General features: G+C 44.9%; 1 protein-coding gene across 1 annotated transcript in view; it reads left to right on the top strand.

Annotated features, from left to right (window-relative positions):
- The first annotated feature begins 2,334 nt into the window (after nucleotides 1–2,334).
- The window catches only part of FKBP9 (FKBP prolyl isomerase 9), a 46,491-nt gene continuing 28,089 nt past the window's right edge, over nucleotides 2,335–20,736 (top strand). Inside the window, exons 1-5 of the mRNA XM_003930724.3 lie at nucleotides 2,335–2,696; nucleotides 14,837–14,982; nucleotides 15,406–15,595; nucleotides 16,581–16,726; nucleotides 20,501–20,690. Of these exons, the coding sequence (XP_003930773.1) occupies nucleotides 2,470–2,696; nucleotides 14,837–14,982; nucleotides 15,406–15,595; nucleotides 16,581–16,726; nucleotides 20,501–20,690 (899 nt within the window). The 5' untranslated portion in view covers nucleotides 2,335–2,469. The remainder of the gene's footprint in view (nucleotides 2,697–14,836; nucleotides 14,983–15,405; nucleotides 15,596–16,580; nucleotides 16,727–20,500; nucleotides 20,691–20,736) is intronic.

Genomic DNA, 20,736 nt, shown 5'->3' with positions numbered 1-20,736 from the left:
GGGCTCAAGTGATCCACCGGCCTCGATCTCCCAAAGTGCTAGGATGGCAAGAGTGAGCCACCAGACTCTGTTTGTTTTTAAAATCAGAGATAGATGTTGAACTTTATCTCATGCCATTTGAGTTTATGGCCACATGATCTTAGAGCTTTTTTTCCCCTTCTTCTGTCCTATAATTTTATTAATAGGTGTTCTATTTCTAGAATAAGCTCTAAGATGAACAGTGAACATTTTTCTTGAGTTATTCATGTAGTTTCTCATTTGATCCCTGAAGGCTAATAATTATATTATATTATCTTATAATTACTGTTTTATCTTCATCTTACAGAGAACACTCACATTTTGTTAACTTGCAGAAGCTCCCTAGGTAGTCCATGTAACGGCATATTTTTCCTTTAACATACTTTTTAGCCGGGCGCGGTGGCTCAAGCCTGTAATCCCAGCACTTTGGGAGGCCGAGGTGGGTGGATCACAAGGTCAAGAGATCGAGACCATCCTGGTCAACATGGTGAAATCCCGTCTCTACTAAAATTACAAAATATTAGCTGGGCATGGTGGCACGTGCCTGTAATCCCAGCTACTCAGGAGGCGGAGGCAGGAGAATTGCCTGAACCTGGGAGGTGGAGGTTGCAGTGAGCCGAGATTGCGCCATTGCACTCCAGCCTGGGTAACAAGAGCGAAACTCCGTCTTAAAAAACAAAACAAAACATACTTTTTATTATTTATTATTTTTATTTTTATTCTTTTTGTGGTGGAGTCTCACCGTCGCCCAGGCTGGAGTGCACTGGGCGATTTCGTGGCTGACCTCGTGGTGCGATCTCTGCTCACTGTAACCTCTGCCTCCCAGGTTTCAGCGATTTTCCTGCCTCAGCCTCCTGAGTAGCTGGGACTATAGGCTGTGCCACCACACCCTGCTAATTTTTGTATTTTTAGTAGAGATGGGGTTTTACCATGTTGGCCAGGCTGGTCTTGAACTCCTGACCTCCGGTGATCCAACCATTTCGGCTTCCCAAAGTGCTGGGGTTACAGGTATGAGCCACTGCACTTTGCCTAATACACTGTCGAATTCGATTTGATCATGTTTCATTCAGTATTTTTGCATTTATATTTATAAATTAGATCGTACCCAGTGTTTTCAGTTTTATTTTTCTTTTTTTGTTGCTCTGTTTGCCAGGTTTTGGTATCAGAATTGTGTTTGCTTCCAAAATGAGTTGAGAAAGTGTTGGTGATTTGCTTTCATTATTCCAAAGTTTCAATAAATTATAACAGCCAGTTCCAAGCTGAGGGTGCATCTGACTACCGTAACGGATTCCTGCGGCATCTGCGTCTCTTTGATTAAGTCCTCCCTGGCATAGGCTCATATGTGGGAGCTTGTGGGATGTCTGCAAATATCAGCTCACACTGCGGCCACTGATGGCTTGGGGGACCCTCACAGCGCCCTAAAACTTTCGCCTAGACAACTGTCACGGGAGCCTATCGCAACACACGTCTCCCTTTTCCTTTAAGCATTAAAAAAAAAAAAAAAAAAAAAAAAAAAAAAAAAATCCCGAAGATGATTTCGGTCTCTTTCAAGGTAGACGATACCCTTGTAACTAAGTTTAAAAAAAATAAAATCTGGCCGGGCGCGGTGGCTCAAGCCTGTAATCCCAGCACTTTGGGAGGCCGAGGCGGGTGGATCATGAGGTCGAGAGATCGAGACCAACCTGGTCAACATGGTGAAACCCCGTCTCTACTAAAAATACAAAAAATTAGCTGGGCATGGTGGTGCGTGCCTATAATCCCAGCTACTCAGGAGGCTGAGGCAGGAGAATTGCCTGAACCCAGGAGGCGGAGGTTGCGGTGAGCCGAGATCGCGCCATTGCACTCCAGCCTGGGTAACAAGAGCGAAACTCCGTCTCAAAAAAAAAATAAAAATAAAAAAAAAATAAAATAAAATCTAATTTTCCTTCCCTCTCCAAAGCAGCAAGGGGAAATTGGATCCACCGCCACGTAGGAGCCTCTCACGGCCCCAAACCCGGAGTCTTCAGGGACCGGCGGGGACCAGCGAGCGGGTGGGCCTGGGCAGTCCGCGCTTTTCTCTTCCGAGTTTGGACCAAAAGCTTGTACAGAGATCACAGTGTCGAGCTCGGGGACACGCCCTCCCTAGGCCCAGACTGGATTATGCAGTTATGGGTCCCTCCCTGGATTCTGGGTCCCCTCTGGAGCCGCCAACTCCCCGCCCGCCAAGCTGCGCGCACTATCGCAGGGCCGGGCTGGGCAGGCCGCAGCAGGCCCGCCCTCTGCGCGCGGCCAGGCCGGGCTCCTCCCCTCAAGCGGTGGCCGGGGGGCGGGCGACAGGGGAGAGGGGGTGGTGGCTGCTGCCCGGGGAGGGCCGGGAGACCGTTCCACGTTTGCACACGCCGCCGCACTCCCAGGCCGACCCGCGTCGCCGGAGCTCCGCGCTGCACCCGCGCCGCTTTCCTTGCCGCCCCGATGGCGTTCCGGGCCCGGGGTTGGAGGCCCCCGCCGCCGCCGCTGCTCCTGCTGCTGCTCTGGGTGACCGGGCAGGCAGCGCCCGTGGCGGGCCTGGGCTCCGATACGGAGCTGCAGATCGAGCGGCGCTTCGTGCCCGACGAGTGTCCGCGCACCGTACGCAGCGGCGACTTCGTGCGCTACCACTACGTGGGGACGTTCCCCGACGGCCAGAAGTTCGACTCCAGGTACCGCGCCCTTGTCGCCCGGCGTGGCCTCCGCGGATGCAGCTCTCGCTGTCCCGCGTCCCTCTCTCCAGAGAGGCCTTTCCCTCCGGCCGGACCTCCCCTAGCTCCGCCCCGTGCATCCGCGCTCCTCCCTTCCTCCGCTGCCCGGATCCTCCCGGACCCCAGACCCTCCGCGGCGGGTGAGCCTCCCGGCCCACACGTGCTCTAAGCCGCCCGCCCGGGACTGGACCCTTGGAGGACCTTGAGCAGCTGAGTTGGGGCAGACCATGCTCCTCCCTTTCCTCCCAGCGCGTGGACACTCGCACAATCAGTGTAAAGTAATCAGTATAAATGGGGGCCACGTTGCACAACTAGATTCCAAGAGTGGACGTTCGTGGCTGCCTGTCTTCTCCCTTTGTGTTCCTTCCCTCCGTTCCCTTGGGAATCTAGTCAGATGGTGCTTCTCACCCAGAATGATGATGATGCAGAAGAGGCTAGCAGCCGCACACATACATTGAGCTGGGACAATGTGTAGGTGTAGTTCTAAGTGCTTTCCACATTGCAGTGAACTCATTTAATTGTACAGCAGTCTTGTGAGGTAGGTACTATCACTACCCTCATTTTATCAGTAAGGTAACAAGCAACAGAGGCTAAGAAACGTATTTAAACAATGGAGTCATATTGTTTAACCCAAGTCCAGAGTCTGTGCGCGCAACTTCCACTGCCCTCCCTTCCGGCCATACAAAAACCTCTCTTGGGGCCGGGCATAGTGGCTCACGCTTGTAGTCTCAGCACTTTGGGAGGCCGAGGTGGGAGGATCGCTTGCGCCCAGGAGTTTAAGGCTGTAGTGACCTATGATCGTACCACTGCACTCCAGCCTGGGCGACACAGAAAGATCCCATCTCTAAACAAAACAAAGCAAAACAAAACAAAACTCTCCTCGTGGGCAGGAAGTGGTCCAGGACAGCCACTCTGCTTTGCACCGGGCCTGGGACTCCCTCACTCAGCTCTGCCTCAAGATCACAGCACCACTCCCCATTTTCCTTCCAGTTTAGGTTCAGGGTTAACAGGCCTCTCCTCCTCCAGCAGGCTACTCCTCCCCAGGGCTTTTGTTACAAACCCTGGTCTTTGCCAGTACTTGTGAATCACCAGACTAGCCAGAGAGAGGTATTTGCTGAGCCCCTGTTATGTGCCCCAAGGCCTAGAGTCATTATGAATATTTTGTAGACTCTTGCTTTTTTTTTTTTTTAAATTCCAGATAATGAATATACAAAAGCTGTTTAGCATAGTATGCAGCACTAGCAAGTGCTTAGAAATGGTCATTCTTACTACTTTTTTAGTTACTTTTTTTTTTTTCTAAAGAACAACTTTATTGAGATATAATTCACATATCATACAATTTGCCCATTTGGTTTGTACAATTCAGTGTTTTTTAGTATATTCACAGAGTTGTAAAAATGTCACAACTAGCAAATTCCACAACAATGTCATCAATCCAAAAAAAGAAACGTTGGACACATTATCAGTCACTTCCCAACCCCAATAATCTACCCTCCAGTCCCTTTCAACCACCTAATCCACTTTATCTCTCTATGAATTTGCCTATCCTGAGCATTTCGTATAAATGAAATCATATAATTTGAGGTGCTTTGTATAATCTGGCTTCTTTCATGGTTCATCTACATTGCAGAGCATATCAGTATTTCATTTCTTTTTATGGCTGTATATGTAATATTCCATTGTGTCCATTCATCAGTTGATGGGCCTTTAAATTGCTTACACGTTTTGGCTATAATGAATGATGTTATGAACCTTCATGTGCAAGGTTTTGTGTGGATATCTCTTTCCCTCTTTTTTTGTATATATACCTAGGAGTTGGAATTGCTGTGTCCTATGGCAATTACGTTATACATGTTTTGAAGAATAGCCAAACCAAACTGTTTGCAATGGCTGCACCATTTGCATTCCCACCAGCAGTGTATGAGGGTTCTTAGTTCTCCGTGGTCTCACCAACATTTGTACTTGTCTGTCTTTTTTTTTTTTTTTTTTTTTTTTTGAGATGGAATTTCACTCTTGTTGCCCAGGCTGGAGTGCAATGGCACAATCTCCACTCACTACAACCTCTGCCTCCCAGGTTCAAGCAATTCTTCTGCTTCAGCCTCCCGAATAGTTGAGATTACAGGCATCTGCCACCACACCTGGCTAATTTTTGTATTTTTAGTAGAGACTGGGTTTCACCATGTTAGCCAGGCTGGTCTCGAACTCCTGACCTCAGGTGATTTGCCTGCCTCAGCCTCGCAAAGTGCTGGGATTATAGGCGTGAGCCAGTGTGCCCGGCCTGTCTTTGATTATAGTCATTTAGTGGTTGTGAAATGGTATCTCATTGTGGTTTTGATCTACATTTTCCTAATGACTAACGATGCTGAGCATCATGTGTTTATTGACCATTTGTGTATCTTCTTTCATGTGCTTCTTCATAGGGAAGAATTTCTTGCTTGAGTTGATAGTAATTAATTCCCAGTAGAACAAGTTGTCCGACTCTCTAGAACATCTCTAGGGCTGGCAGCCACTGTGAGGCAGTGTAGGGCAGTTAGTTGAAAGATCACAGAGGAGCTACCATCCATTCATCAAACATTTATGCAGTGTCTATCCCTCAAGACAGAGACTAGTCCTAGTCTAGTATGTCCCTTCCGCAACCCGACCACTCATACCCTAGGCTATTACAACATAGTGTGATAAGTACAGTAAGACAGTAGTACACACTCTGTCTCTACACATAGTTCTTACCATGTGCCTTCACTTACGTTAACTCATTTAATCATAGAAGAATTCATTTAAGTTCACAAGACAGTGAGGTAGGTACCTCATTACAAATGAAGAAACTGAGGCTCAGAAAGTTCAAATGACTTGCCCAAGGAACCTAATTACTAAGTGGTTGAGTAGAGATTTGAACCCAGGTAGTTCACGGCCATAATCAATGGTCTGTAGGCCATCCGCTTATATGATGGAAGTAGCTATGAAAACACAGAAAAGACTTAACTATATGTTTGTGTGTCTATGTCAGGGGGAGGTTAGGATGAAATCCTGGTATGGCAGGGTTAAGACCCAAGGATGATTGAAATTCACCAGGGGGAAGCTCAGGGTTGTGTCTGCAGATCCTTAAGGTCCAGTCTTGTCTTTTGATAAATATTATTATGTACCTACCACATGCCTGTTTGGGTATACAGAGTTGTAGATACTCGAGCACAGTAGTATTTAAACTGCATATACTTCTGAATCATGTGGAGAGCTAATTTCTGATTCAGTAGCTCTGGGATAAGGGCCTAAGAATTTGCTTTTCTGACAAGTTCCCAGCTGATGTTACTGGTCAGAGGACCACACCTTGAGAACCATTGCTCTAAAACAGAACTCCAGGAATGGGGCATCAATGTATTCAAATAAGTAAAACAGAGGTCCCTAACCCCTGGCCATGAACCTGTTTTGATCTACGGCCTGTTGGGAACTGAGCTGCACAGCAGGAGGCCAGCAGCAGGTGAGCAAGCAAAGCTTCATCTATATTTACAGCCACTCCCCATTGTTCACATCACCACCTGAGCTCGGCCCACTGTCAGATCAGCAGGGGAATTAGATTCTTATAGGTGCATGAACCCTATTGTGAATTGCACATGTGAGGGATCTAGGTTGTGCACTCCTTATGAGAATCTAATGACTGATGATCTGTCACTGTCCACAACCAGGTGGAACTATCTAGTTGGAGGAAAACAAGCTCAGGGCTCCCACTAATTCTATGTTATGGTGAGTTGTATAATTATTTCATTACATATTACAGTGTAATAATAATAGAAATAAAATGCACAATAAATGTAATATACTTGAATAATCCCGAAACCATCCCCCAACCCTGGTCATAGAAAAATTGAATTCCTTCTATGAAACCAGTCCTTGGTGCCAAAAAGGTTGGGGACCACTGCTCTAAAAGAATCGTAGAATCATTAACAGTGGACATTTTGCATATTCATTTTACATATGCATTTATTTATTTATTTATTTATTTATTTATTTATTTAGACAGAGTCTCACTCTGTTGTCCAGGCTGGAATGAAGTGATACAATCTCACTTCACTGCAGCCTCTGCCTCCTGGGTCCAAGCAATTCCTGTGCCTCAGCCTCCTGAGTAGCTGGGATTACAGGCGTGCGCCTCTGTGTCTAGCTAAGTTTTGTATTTTTAGTAGAGACAGGATTTCACTGTGTTGGCCAGGCTAGTCTCAAACTCCGGACTTCAGGTGATCTGCCTGCCTTGGCCTCCGAAATTGCTGGGATTACAGGCGTGAGCCAATGCGCTCAGCCCAGAATCTTTTGAAGGGAAGGTTTTTATTCAGAGGAGTAAGGGGATTGAGGTGCTCAGTGAATGGACTATAGTGTAAGTAGAAGTTCTAGAGATCAGTTTCATTGGGACTTCATTTTACATAGGGATTCATCCAGCTCCAAACATTCCAGGTACTGAGATACAGCAGAGGATAAAGCTGACAAAAATCTCCACCTTCAAGTCAGGGTTGGGGAGAACACAAGTCCATACCTGCAGACTTAAGCAGAAAGGAGTGGGAATTTATTGGAAGGATCTTCAATTCCTTGTGAGGGTCCAGAATCATGGACTGAGGTGACTTTCTGCCTCTCCCCAAGGGGTTGCAGACGGGGCTTCATTCTCTCCCACGAGAAAGAGAGTGCTCCAGCAAGCTTTCCACGCTGCACACATGGTCTCTGGGATCCAGCACCAGCGACGGCAAACTGGACTGGCTCACCTCCAGGTTTCCAGCACAATCTGATGGGTCCTGCTTGGGGCAGGTGTCCACTCTATTGGGCGTTAAGTCACATGGTCCTAAGTGGGGGCCCAGGCTGACCTCTTCAGCAGGACTGGTCCTCAGGGAGGAGCCAGTGGGCTGGGAAGCAGCCAGGATGGAGTCAGTGGGGAGGGCCTGATGGGGGCAGTGGCGTCAGTATGACTGGCCAGGTCAGGACATGCTCACTTAGGAGGTGTTTGAGTGTGAATCCGCACCGCGGTGCTTTCTATGGAGAACGGGAGTGCTGAAAGGGAAGCTGCTGCTGTGCGTTAGCCCTGCGCGTTTCTGCTAACTGGGGGAAAGATCCTAGCCACTTCTGGCTGCGGTCTCCTGAGGCCATTGGCAGCCAGCCAAGCACCCCCAGTGAAGACTTATTAGCAGGGCTTTGAATTTTCATCTGTGGGTCATTGCGAGCAATTGCACATTCATATTAACAATTTAATTTGGCTACATGGTATTTTACTGGGCCAAGCCCTGTGAAAAATGGGAATCATCTCTAGGGGTCCGACATTTTAATTTGTGCAGTTGCGGAAAAACAAAAATCCGTAACAGCAATGGATTTTGCTTTGCTTTGCAAAGCTTTTCATTTAATGATGTTTTAATGGCCCGAAGCCCATCCAAGCCAACGGCTCATGTTTCAGGGTCCGATTCTCCCGGAGAAGCTATGAATGGAGGCGTTCTCTCCCATTTCTTCTCTGCTCCCACTTGCTCCCTCTCTCCTTCTTTGCCTCCTTTCCCTTCCTCCTCCTCACACTTTCCCCTCTGGGTAGTTCGCCATTTCATTAACTGCTTTTCTTTTCTTCCTGGTATGTCTCATTAGCTACTGGTAGAGGTGGTGGTTTGAAGGAAATCATCTTGGGCAAAGGGTCTAGAAAGCTCAGAGTCCCCTTTGGGACTGATTGTGTGGAGAGGTAGGTGGGAGGCAGAAAAACCAGACTCTGCCTCTGCAGTCAGATCCAGTCTCAGTGGTGGAACTCAGCCAGTGGAGGGGGTGTCTCAGCTGGGAACCTGGCAGCCAGTGGGATGTGAGTTTCAGTCCCATTTGCGAAGGGTGGTGGCAGGACCACAGTCCACACGTCAAGCATGTCCCCTTGTGAGTCAGCCATCCAAAGTGGCCCAAGTGAGACAGGACCAACTTTGAGGCCCCCAAAAGGTAGTTCCCAAGCCCAGTGGGCTTGTTCTTTCTTACTATGCTTCCTTTCTGTTATGGGCTCTCAAAATATAGCAGTCTTTTTTTTTTCCTTCTTTCTTTTTGAGGCAGGATCTCTCTCTGTTGCTCAGGTGGAGTGCATTGGTTCTCACTGCAACCTCTGCCTCCCAGGTGCAAACAATTTTCATGCCTCAGCCACCCGAGTAGCTAGAATTGTATTTTTGGTAGAGACAGGGTTTCACCATGTTGCCCAGGCTGGTCTCAAACTCATGAGCTCAAGTGATTCACCCACCTCGAGCTCCCAAAGTGTTGGGATTACCACTTGAGCCACCACACTCAGTCTGCCATTTCTCCTTTTAAAAGTTCGTTCTTAGTGCAGATTTAAACCTACGTTCAGAAGCCCCATTTTGCCTTAAGAACATAGCCATGGGGGGCTGGGCGTGGTGGCTCACACCTGTAATCTCAGCACTTTGGGAGGCTGAGGCAGGTGGATCATCTGAGGTCAGGACTCAAGACCAGCTTGGCCAACATGGTGAAAACCTGTCTTTACTAAAAATACAAAAATTAGCTGGGCGTGGTGGCGTTTCTAGGGAGGCTGAGGAAGGAGACTTGCTTGAACCTGGGAGGCAGAGATTACAGTGGGACAAGGTTGTGCCATTGCACTCCAGCCTGGGTGACAGAGTGAGACTCTGTCTCAAAAAAAAAAAAAAAAAAAAAAAAAAAAGATAGCCATGGGCATAGTTATTTATCTCAAGTAATGTGTCGCAAATATAATGTGAGCTTCTGTGTAGGCAGTTTAGTGAGTTGACTATGATGTCTCTTGTCTTAGTTGTCCTTGGGTTTTTTGAAGAGCATCATCAGAGGGTGCTGCAGACACCTTTCCCATTCTCCCCCCACTGCCCCGCCACCCTGGGCAGTGACTGAAGGAGACAAAAACAAGCTGGTGGAGAGGAAAGGAGGGTGTTGGATATGCTAGGTGGTTTCCATTTGCCTTTCTAGGTCCACTCTCCACCTGTTCCATTTGCTTTTTGCTCTGAGAGGCTGACCTGTATGGATTACATGTGCACACTATGGGTTGCATTAATGATCCCTTGTCTTCTGGCTTTGGTTGGATTCAACCAACGGGCATTGTGTTAGGTTATTCTTGCATCTCTGCAAAGAAATACCTGAGGCTGGGTAATTTATAAGAAAAGAGGTTTAGACCAGGTGCAGTGGCTCAAGCCTGTAATCCTAGCACTTTAGGAGGCCGAGGTGGGTGGATCACAAGGTCAGGAGTTCGAGACCAGCCTGACCAACATGGTGAAACCCCGTGCCAATTAAAAATACAAAAATTAGCTGGGCATGGTGGTGCGCCTCTGTAATCCCAGCTACTCAGGAGGCTGAGGCAGAAGAATCGATTGAACCCAGCAGGTGGAGGTTTCAATGAACCGAGATCGTGCCACTGCACTCCAGCCTGGTGGAAGAGCAAGACTCCATCTAAAAAAAAGAAAAAAGAAAGAAAAGAGGTTTAATTAGCTCACAATTCTGCAGGCTGTACAGGAAGCATAGCATGCATGCTGGCATCAGCTTCTGGTGAGAACCTCAGGAGATTTATAGTCATGGTGGGAGGGAAAAGGGGAGCAGACATCTCACATGGCAAGAGCGGGAGCAAGAGAGAGATGGTGGGAGGTGCCACACACTTTTAAACAAGCAGAAATCCAATTGATTTGGGGGTGTTGATTTTGTATTCTGCAAATTTGCCAGATTTGTTTATTAGTTGTTTTTTTTCCCACAGAACCATCAAGTCCAATGTTTATTAGTTTTAGCAGCTTTTTTAATGGACTCTTATAGAGTTTTCTATATGTAAAATCTTTTCATGTGTTAAGAGATATTTTTACTTCTTCCTTTCCAATTTCTGTGCCATATATTTCTTTTTCTTGCTTAATTGCTCTGGCTAGGAGTTCCAGGACCATGCGTAAAAGAAGTGTTGAATGCAGGCATCTTTTCCTTATTCCCAATTACAGGGGAAAACCTTTCAGTTTTCACCAATGATTATAATGTCGGCTGTGCACACTTCATTATTAAACTTTCCTGGAACAGCCTCATTAGGGAGTGTCATCTGTTTCCTGAAGGCCCCTGAAAAAGATGCCTGTAAAAGGTCTAAATAAGCCAGATACCAGGACAGGTTGTATAAATGCTTATTCCAGAATGTGCAGAAATAATTTTCATGACCAGCTCTGGGCTTGATGCTGCCCGTGATTTTGTGCCAATTGTGCTGATCAGAATAAATTTGTTCAAAACAACTTTATTTTTCCAGGTGCTCAGAATTTTAAGCAGTAGGTAAAAGTGGTCTTGCATTGTTAGCCTCTTGTATACATTATTAATGTACAAATATATACACTTTCTTTCGGAAAGGTTTTTTGGTTTTTAGCACTTTGGTGCTTAATTGTTCACAGTGCTTAGGCAGCATCAAATGAAAAAGCTAATACCGTGAGGCAACAACTCTTTCTTTCTTTCTTCCTTTCCTTTCCTTCCTTTTTCTTTTCTTTTTCTCACTCTGTCGCTCAGGATGGAGTGCCGGGGTACGATCTTGGCTCACTGCAGCCTCAGCCTTCCAGGTTCAAGTTATCCTCCTACCTCAGCCTCCTGAGTGGCTGGGACCACATGCATATACCATCATGCTCAGCTATTTTTTTTTTTTTTTTTTTTTTTTTGTATTTTTAGTCGAGATGGGATTTTGCAATGTTGCCCAACAACTGTTTCTATACGCCTCTAGGGAGGCCCAGACCCTGGAGTGTGAGAATCAGATGGTCCTAGATTCTCACTTCTCCACCCCCACCCGTGTTTAATTTCATGAGCTTAGGAAATTTTGTAACCTCCAAAGAGCCTGAATATCAGAGCACCCACCTTAAAGTATTGTATGAGGATTAAATGGGGTACTATATATGAAGAGCTTAGTTTGCTACTGCGCCCGACAATGTGTAAGTGGTAGTTAGCATTAAAAAGTTTTGTTAAATTTGGGAAGTATATTTGGGTTCTGTGAATGAAAAAAATATTTTTTAAAGTAGTTTCTTGCTGGTGCGTTGTTGCTATTTGAGTGTTCTATGCCTTGGGAGTCTTTGAAACCTTGCTTTCCGGCCCATTATTATAATAAATCCACCAGTTTGATGATGGCTTAGTGGCAGGGGGAGGCCCCAGCCAAGTGTAATTCAAGAGCGGGCATTCCAGGGGGTGAGGGTTGGAGCCCCGGAGGTAGAGGGTGGAAGTGTAAAGCTGACTTGGGCACGAAACTGACCATGTGCTTTTGTCCTCTGGCTTGGTGGCTTGTATTTGAAATCTTGGTTTCCGTTCACTGACCTTGAGGAAAGGAAAGCTATTAAAATAGGCTATAAAACTGGGAGGAGAAAGAGAAGAGGGCCAGGTCTCAGGAAGCTGCCTTCAGGGGAGTGCTGAGGTGGACTCTGTGGCCCGCCCAAACTGTTCATTAGAGAAAAAGAGGAAAAAGTGGAAGTATTTTGCAAAACGAAGGGTGACATCATGAAGTAAATCCCAGCAGCTTTTAACATTTTATTACATTAGTAATTATGTGATCATTTTGAAAAGTAAGATAATTAAAGAGAAAACAAATTCAGTCACCTGAAGTCCTTTCCCTGTAGCTGATAGATAATATTTCATGCATTGCCTTGTGGATTTTTTCATATGTATCTATATATGTAAGCTGAAAATGGGGTGGTATTATACTGTGTTAACCTGCCCCCCGCTTTTTTTATTTTTTGTGACAGAGTCTCATTCTGTCACCCTGACTGGAATGCAATGGGACTATCTCAGCTCACTGCAACATTCACCTCCCAGGTTCAATAAATTCTTGTGCCTCAGCCTCCCGAGTAGCTGGGACTACAGGTGCACACCACCACGCCCAGCTAATTTTGTATTTTTAGGAGAGATGGGGTTTCACCACGTTGGCCAGGCTGGCCTTGAACCCCTGACCTCAAGTGATCCACCCTCCTTGGCCTCCCAAAGTGCTGGGATTACAGGCATGAGCCACCACACCTGGCACTGTAACCTGACCTTTACTCTTATTGTATATATTCCTTCATGTCAGTGAGTAGAAATCTGTTATTATAAAATGCCATAGAGCATTTTATTTTATGTCTTTTGAAACTCTGTGGGTCTCTATCAGTTTATAAGGTACTTATAGGCAAAGTCCGTGGCTTGTACTTTATATCCTCCAAAGCATCTGGCACAGTCCCCTAACAGGCAAACCCCTGTTGATTGCTAAATTTGACGTTGAAGAAGATAAAGGTATGAGTCACAGCTTTGATTTCATTATTTATCTTTTGATATAAGGCCGTCGCCTATCAGCCTTTAAAACACATATATTAGTGATCATAAGACTACATTATACTTTCTATTACCTGTGTTAATTATAGTAATATTGGCATAACACTTAGGTTTTCAGAGCATTTTTTGTGTTTGAGATGACTGTTATTATCACTTGCATTTTGCAGTGGAGGAAACGGAGGTTAAGAGAATTTAAGTATTTTTTTTTTTTTTTTTTTTGAGACAGAGTTTCGCTCTTGTTACCCAGGCTGGAGTGCAATGGCGCGATCTCGGCTCACCGCAACCTCCGCCTCCTGGGTTCAGGCAATTCTCCTGCCTCAGCCTCCTGAGTAGCTGGGATTACAGGCACACGCCACCATGCCCAGCTAATTTTTTGTATTTTTAGTAGAGACGGGGTTTCACCATGTTGACCAGGATGGTCTCGATCTCTCGACCCCGTGATCCACCCGCCTCGGCCTCCCAAAGTGCTGGGATTACAGGCTTGAGCCACCGCGCCCGGCCCAATTTAAGTATGTTTTAATGCTCTTACTGTGCTGCCTCTGTGTTTGACTTAGCTGGATGACTTAAAAAAAAAATCAAATGTGTGTGTATGTGTTACCCTGGGCTATTAGTACCTATGATGTTGCTTTTAGGTACCGATCACATAGAAAATAATGTCTTTTTTTTTTGAGATGGAATCTTGCTCTGTTGCCCAGGCTAGAGTGCAGTGGAGCAATTGTGGCTCACTACAACCTCCACCTCCCGGGTTTGAGCGATTTTCCTGCCTAAGCCTCCCGAGTAGCTGGGACTTTAAGCACATGCCACCATGCCTGGCTAATTTTTTGTATTTTTAGTAGAGATGGGGTTTTACCATGTTGGCCAGGCTGGTCTCGAACTCCTGAGCTCATGTTATCCACTCTCCTTGGCCTCCCAAAGTGCTGGGATTACAGGTGTGAGACACTGTGCCTGGCCGTAAAGTCTTTTTCGTTTTATTTTATTTTTTGAGACTCTGTGGCCCAGGCTGGAGTGCAGTGGTGCAGTCATAGCTCACTGCAGCCTCACTCTCCTGGGCTCAAGTGCTCCTCCCACCTCAGCTTCCGAAGTAGCTGGGACTCTAGGCATGCACCGCTACATGTGGCTAATTATAGGTATTAATATATTTAGTAGAAAGGAGGTGTCTCTTTGTTGCCCAGGCTGGTCTTGAACTCCTAGCTTCAAATGATCCTCTTACCTTGGCCTCTCAAAGCCCTAGCATGACTATAGCCAACTCTTTCTTGTGTGTGTGTGTGTGTGTGTGTGTGTGTGTGTATGTGTGTGTGTGAAAGAATAGGTAACTATTTTGTAAAATCAGCTTAACACATTTTTTTTTTTTTTCTTGAGAGCTTGTTTGGAGGTTCTAGCAGGGGGAGCACAGTTGCTCATATACCCTTGACCGAAGACCGGTCCTCCTCTATCAGGGATGGTCATCCTCTTTGACCGAGCGCACAGCTTCGGGAGGGACGCACATGGAGCGGTGAGGGAGGAAGGGGACACCCGCCTAGCCAGCCAGATAAGCTGAATCAACCCTGGTGATCAATGGGGTGACAGATGTCACAGCCAGATCACCCTCACAGTTCACATTTTTTTTTTTTTCTAAAGAGAGTCATGCTGATTCTTATTGAGCTAGATTTGCTGGCAATATTCAAGATAGTCTAAAATTTTCAACCCCGCGAGTACTGTCCACTGGAGTTGTTCCTGTATCAGCAACTCCTTGGCAGGCTTTTTGCCTTGCTGTGGCTACATTACGTCCGTGGGCACATTTTTACAAGTTGGTTTTACTGAGGAAGGGACTACTTACACTTTTCTTTCTCTCTCCCTACCCTTCGGGTCTTCAGCTATGACAGAGACTCCACTTTCAACGTGTTTGTGGGAAAAGGACAGCTGATTGCAGGGATGGACCAGGCTCTTGTTGGGATGTGTGTAAACGAGAGACGTTTCGTGAAGATTCCTCCAAAGCTTGCCTATGGAAGTGAAGGAGTTTGTAAGCTTTTGTTCCTCATTTATAAACACATCTGCAGAAACAACGAGAATACTTTTAGGCTGTTAATAAGTCAAACAGACTGGAGAATCTTGGAATCTTTAGACTGGAGGGGGGGAGTGAAAAGCAGTGAACTCACACACAGCTAAAATTTCTGTCTTAGGTTTGTTCTAGATGTGAAAGAAAGTGTCATTAACACAGGTGTATTGAATGATACTCTCAATGAGAAGAAAACTTTGTTTTTTCTCTTTTCTTTCAATTTCATTTGGAGGAAAGAGGGAGGAAGAATGGGGCATTTTGGAATTGTATAGCAGCGACTGCTTGAACGTTTTTGGCCCACATTCACTTTGGCAGCATCCTACGTGTTTATTTATCTGGTCTGAAAGGCAGCAACTGTGAACTCAGTGTGAAATCTTTAATTTCTAGCTGGTGTAATCCCCCCCAATTCAGTGCTTCATTTTGATGTACTTCTGATGGATATTTGGAATTCTGAAGACCAGGTTCAGATTCACACCTATTTCAAGCCCCCGAGTTGCCCTCGGACCATCCAAGTGTCTGATTTTGTGAGGTACCACTACAATGGGACGTTCCTGGATGGGACTCTCTTTGATTCGAGGTAAGTTCTGCCGTTCATGGCAATATCAGTGAAATGTCCCATAGTTCTTTCCTTCTGTCTTACTTGCTTTTTATCCCCATGGAGAAACCAGAATAAGGACTCTTTTCAATGGTAACCAGCACTGAACTCATCTACTTAAGATTTTTGGTCAGTGTTGCATCTTTTCTGGTGCCACAGTCAAAATTTTAATACATTTTAGAAATGTGAAGAGCAATGTTTATCCAACTTAGCTGTATTTTGGTATCTCATCATTAAGTAAAAGGCTCCATTTCTTTTTCTTTTTCTTTTTCTTTTTCTTTTTAGACAGGGTCTCACTCTGTCACCCAGGCTGGAGTGCAGTGATGCGATCTCAACTCACTGTAACCTCTGCCTTCCGGATTCAAGGGATTCTCCTGCCTCAGCCTCCTGAGTAGCTGGTACTACAGGCGTGTGCCACTACGGCGGGCTAATTTTTTGTATTTTAGTAGAGATGGGGTTTTACTATGTTGGCCAGGATGGTCTCGATCTTCTGACCTTGTGATCCACCTGCCTTGACCTTCCAAAGTGCTGGGATTACAGGCGTGAGCTACCGCGCCTGGCCAGGCTCTATTTCTAAGGAGGCTTACATACATTTTGGTTCATTTTTATAGCTTTCCCATGGAAACAGGAGGGGGAAAATGAATGTATTTGAAGCTATGGAGAGGCATGTGGCTATGCCAGCGATCAGGGAACCCTTCTAAATTTCTTCTCATTAGAATGTGTTTTATTAGTGGAATAACTGGCCTGTTTTTGTCTACCACTAGTGTAAATGCATGCTTTTTATTTCTTTCTAAACTTAAGGACATCTTCCCTGTGTTTGGGGGCAAAGATCTATAAATGCCTATCTCTAGGGATGGGTATGTGATCACTGTTTAGCTGATACTTGGGTAAGAAAAACCGTACTGAGAGATGAGTTGGAAACATCCTCATGATGTAAAACTTTTCCCCCTTTCTCATTGGCTTTCAGTCACAATCGCATGAAAACATATGACACATATGTGGGAATTGGCTGGCTGATTCCTGGAATGGACAAAGGGCTGCTGGGGATGTGTGTGGGTGAGAAGCGCATCATCACCATTCCTCCTTTTCTGGCCTATGGAGAGGATGGAGATGGTAAGTCCTTCTCTTGCTTGGAGCCACTCTCAGCTATCCTTAGTTTTATTGCAGTGGTTAGTTCAATTGTCATCACATGAAATCCACTAGACCTGTCAGTCTAGACCTACTCTGCCCAATATGGTAATCACTAGCTACATGTGGCTATTTATATTGAAATGAAAACAAGTTAAAATCAACTAAAATTTAAAATTCAGTTCCTTGGTCGCACTGCTTCATTTTAGGTCACGTTGCAGAGGGCCGCCATACTGGACAGTGCAGATACAGACCCAGATGATCTCCATCACTCAGAAAGTTCCGTTGGTCAGTGCTAGTCTGGATTGTCTGCTGTCTGATGATTGAGCTGCAGAAATTTCCACTAACTTATGGTCATTGGCTTTCATAAGTAAGCCCCCTACTCCTGCAGTACTTGCTATGGCCTTGGGCACCAACCTCTCTGGCTTTACCATTTGTGAAATGAGACTTGAACTAGACACTATAAATTGCAGATATCAAGGTAGAAATGTAGCCGTATTATGTCAGAATTGCCAAATTTCCCCATTTGCACCTCTACAATGGGTTTTTACCTATGACATTAACTTCACGTGGACAAAAGCAAAGAGTAATGTTGGAAAACACATTAATTAGAATTAGTGTCCTGTTTGTAGTTTTGCTGTGAAGGATAACACATACTATTGACTGATAAATAGAATGTCTCAGTTACTCATACTTGAATTTCAGGTATGTTTAATCATATTGACATGCTGGCACAACACAGAGACCTACAAGGCATTTAAACAGCAGACGGATACAGTGATGCGTTGATTAATGATGGGGATATGTTCTGAGAAAGGCATCATTAGACCATTCCATTGTTGTGCAAATGCCATAGAGTGCACTTACACAATCCTAGGTGCTGTACAGCCTACTGCACATTAGGCTGTATGGTGTAACCTGTGTCTTCTAGGCTACAAACCTGCACAGCACGTGTACTGAATCATGTGGGCTATTGTAACACAATGGCAAAAATTTGTTTATCTAAACGTAAAGAAGATACGGTAAAGACATGATATGATAATCTTATGGGACCACTCTCATATATGTGGTCTGTTGTTGACCAAGACTTCATTATGCAGCACATGACTTTGTAGTTAAGGATAAAAATGAGAACATGATGCTTCTTAAGGAGTTTACTGATGGTGATACCCAACTTAAAATAGCCAATATGTTATTGATGCTGTTTCCTGGCTCTGTAGAGCAGAGCAGCAAGAGAAGGGAGCTGAGGTGATGGGGCTCAGCCTTCCCTCTACCTCCATATATAAATATATATATATATATATATATATATATATATATATATATATATACTTTTTTTTTTTTTTCTTGATAGAGTCTCAGACTGTTTCCCAGGCTGGAGTACAGTGGTGTGATCTCGGCTCACTGCAATCTCTGCCTCCTGGGTTCAAGAGATTCTCCTGCCTCAGCCTCCTGGGTAGTTGGGACTGCAGGTGTGTGCCACCATGCCTGGGAAATGTTTGTATTTTTAGTAAAGACAGCATTTTGCTGTGTTGGCCAGGCTGGTCTCGAACTACTGAGGTCAAGCCAACTACCCACCTCAGTCTCCCAAAGTGCTGGGATTACAGGTGTGAACCACTGTGCCTGACCCACTTTTATATATTTTACATGCTGGAGATCTGCAGACAGTTTCTTAAAAAGAGAGGTAGTAGGGGTGGGATTCCCTATTAAAATAAAAAAAAAATTAAGTTTGAAGCAGTGCCATAAATGTATCTTAATTCTTTCCCCACTGAGATATTGTTATAACTATTTTTAGAGACAGGGTCTCACTCTGTCACCCAGATGGGAGTGACACCACCATAGCTCACTGTAACACAAACTCCTGGGTGATATTCCTGCCTCAGCCTCCCGAATAGTTAGGACTGCAGGCATGTGCCAGTGTCTCACTACATTGCCCAGGCTAATTTTGAAATCCTTGGATCAAGTGATCCTCTCACCTCAGCCTCCCAAAGCGGTGAGATTACAAGTGAGAGCCAGTGCCTCTGGCAGTTACTATTTTCTTTCTTCTTTTTTTGAGACAGAGTCTCGCTCTGTCATCCAGGCTGGAGTGCAGTAGTGCAATCTTGTCTCACTGCAACCTCTGCCTCCTAGGTTCAAGCAATTCTTCTGTCTCAGACTTCCGAGTAGCTGGGACTACAGGCACCCACCACCATATCCAGGTAATTCTTGTATCTTTAGTCGACACAGGGTTTCACCATATTGGTCAGGCTGGTTTCAAACTCCTGGCCTCAGGTGATCCGCCCACCTCAGCCTCCCAAATTGCTAGGATTACAGGTGGGAGCCTCTGTGCCTGGCCACTATTTTCTTATTGATGTTCCAGTGGTCTTGTCCTTGGCCCCAAGAAGTTCATTGACATTGCCTCCCAGATCCTTTTGTCATCAGCCACATAACAAAACCAAATGTGAGCCTGATATGAGAAATATTGTTTATTTACTTTAAATAAATAATAGTTTATTTAGCGTAGTTATTTCTGAAAACTTTATGCTTGAATACTGTGTTCAGCTATCCAAGTATAACTTTAAATGAGTGAACTCTATGATATATGAATTATATCTCTGCAAAGTTGCTATAGAAAATATTATTCCTCTAGTACACATTAATGCTAGAAAAATTGAAACCCCATGGTTACTTTTAAGGTTTTCATTGTTCTCTTAAATGAAAAGCTACAGAAAAGCACAAAAGATTGATATTCTGTATCTCCCATACAAGTGATTTAGGGATTGACTGCACTTTGCCTTCCAGGGGCTGACTCAGCAGCCAGCTTCAGCAGATTTCATCATTCCTCAGAGGGGAAGGAGACGCAGGGTGGGCTTGCCAAAGGCCAGTGGAAACGCAGGGTGGGCTTTGCCAGAGGTCAGTGGAAGGAGCTCAGGTTTGGTGGCATCTAGTTCACTTGCCCAGGCCTACTCCTTTGCATGGTATAACAAATGACAGGTAAAAGTGAGGGATTGGTTTGTTGGTTAACTTTCTATTATCCCAAATTACTAGATTTTGAGTTATCTACTGGTTGATGTTGATCTTTGCAGGAAGAACTAGCCCTATAATTTCTTCAGATGGATTTTAGTTTGCAAATATTCAATATATTCCCCTGTCAGGAACGTCCAAGAGAAGCAGTACTACCCAGAAGTGAGATAGAAGTGATTTGAGGACTATTTATTTATATTTTGGATTGTGGGTGCCATTTTTTTTCTCTGTTATCTCTGCTAACTTTCATCTTATTTATATCTTGCTTTGGATACACTTTAAAGTGTTGAGTTTTACTTTTGCCTCTAAAAAATTGGCCGTTCGTTCCAAAAAAACAAGTCTGTGTACAGTTCTCCAGAACCAGACCAGAGATTTGGAATTTTCTCCTTTAAATGTCTGTGGTTTGCATTTATTCACAAACAGAAACCCACAGAGGTATGTATTTGAGTTTGCCTGTGGGTGCATGCCCACCTACATAGAGGCTTGATTTTCCAGCATGAGCCCAGAAAATATGGTCATAGTAGTCTCTTATGTCATTAACATCAGTTTTCCCCTTTTCCTGAGTCTGGTTTTAGATTATACCATCAGCCCATGGTTGGACACCATGGGGGCCCATCCAAGACCTGGAAGAACATTTGTTTCCTTGGCTTCAAAACTTCCCAAGAAATGAATAACACCAACCCCAAGACTGTTGAGCTGTAAAGTACTTCCTAAATCCTGTGCCCTGTTTAATCATCTTCCTCCATTTCATTCTAGGGAAAGACATTCCCGGACAGGCATCTCTGGTGTTTGATGTTGCATTATTAGACCTCCATAACCCCAAGGACAGCATTTCCATTGAGAACAAGGTAGTACCTAAAAACTGTGAGCGAATAAGTCAAAGCGGGGACTTTCTCAGGTATCATTACAATGGCACGCTTCTGGATGGCACCCTTTTTGATTCCAGGTAAGGAAATGATTAAGGTCTTCAATTGCCAGAACTTTGTATTAAA

Source organism: Saimiri boliviensis, chromosome 10 (assembly GCF_048565385.1).
Source record: "Saimiri boliviensis isolate mSaiBol1 chromosome 10, mSaiBol1.pri, whole genome shotgun sequence".
NCBI classification, from domain to species: domain Eukaryota; kingdom Metazoa; phylum Chordata; class Mammalia; order Primates; family Cebidae; genus Saimiri; species Saimiri boliviensis.
This window is presented reverse-complemented; position numbering and strand designations above follow the sequence as displayed.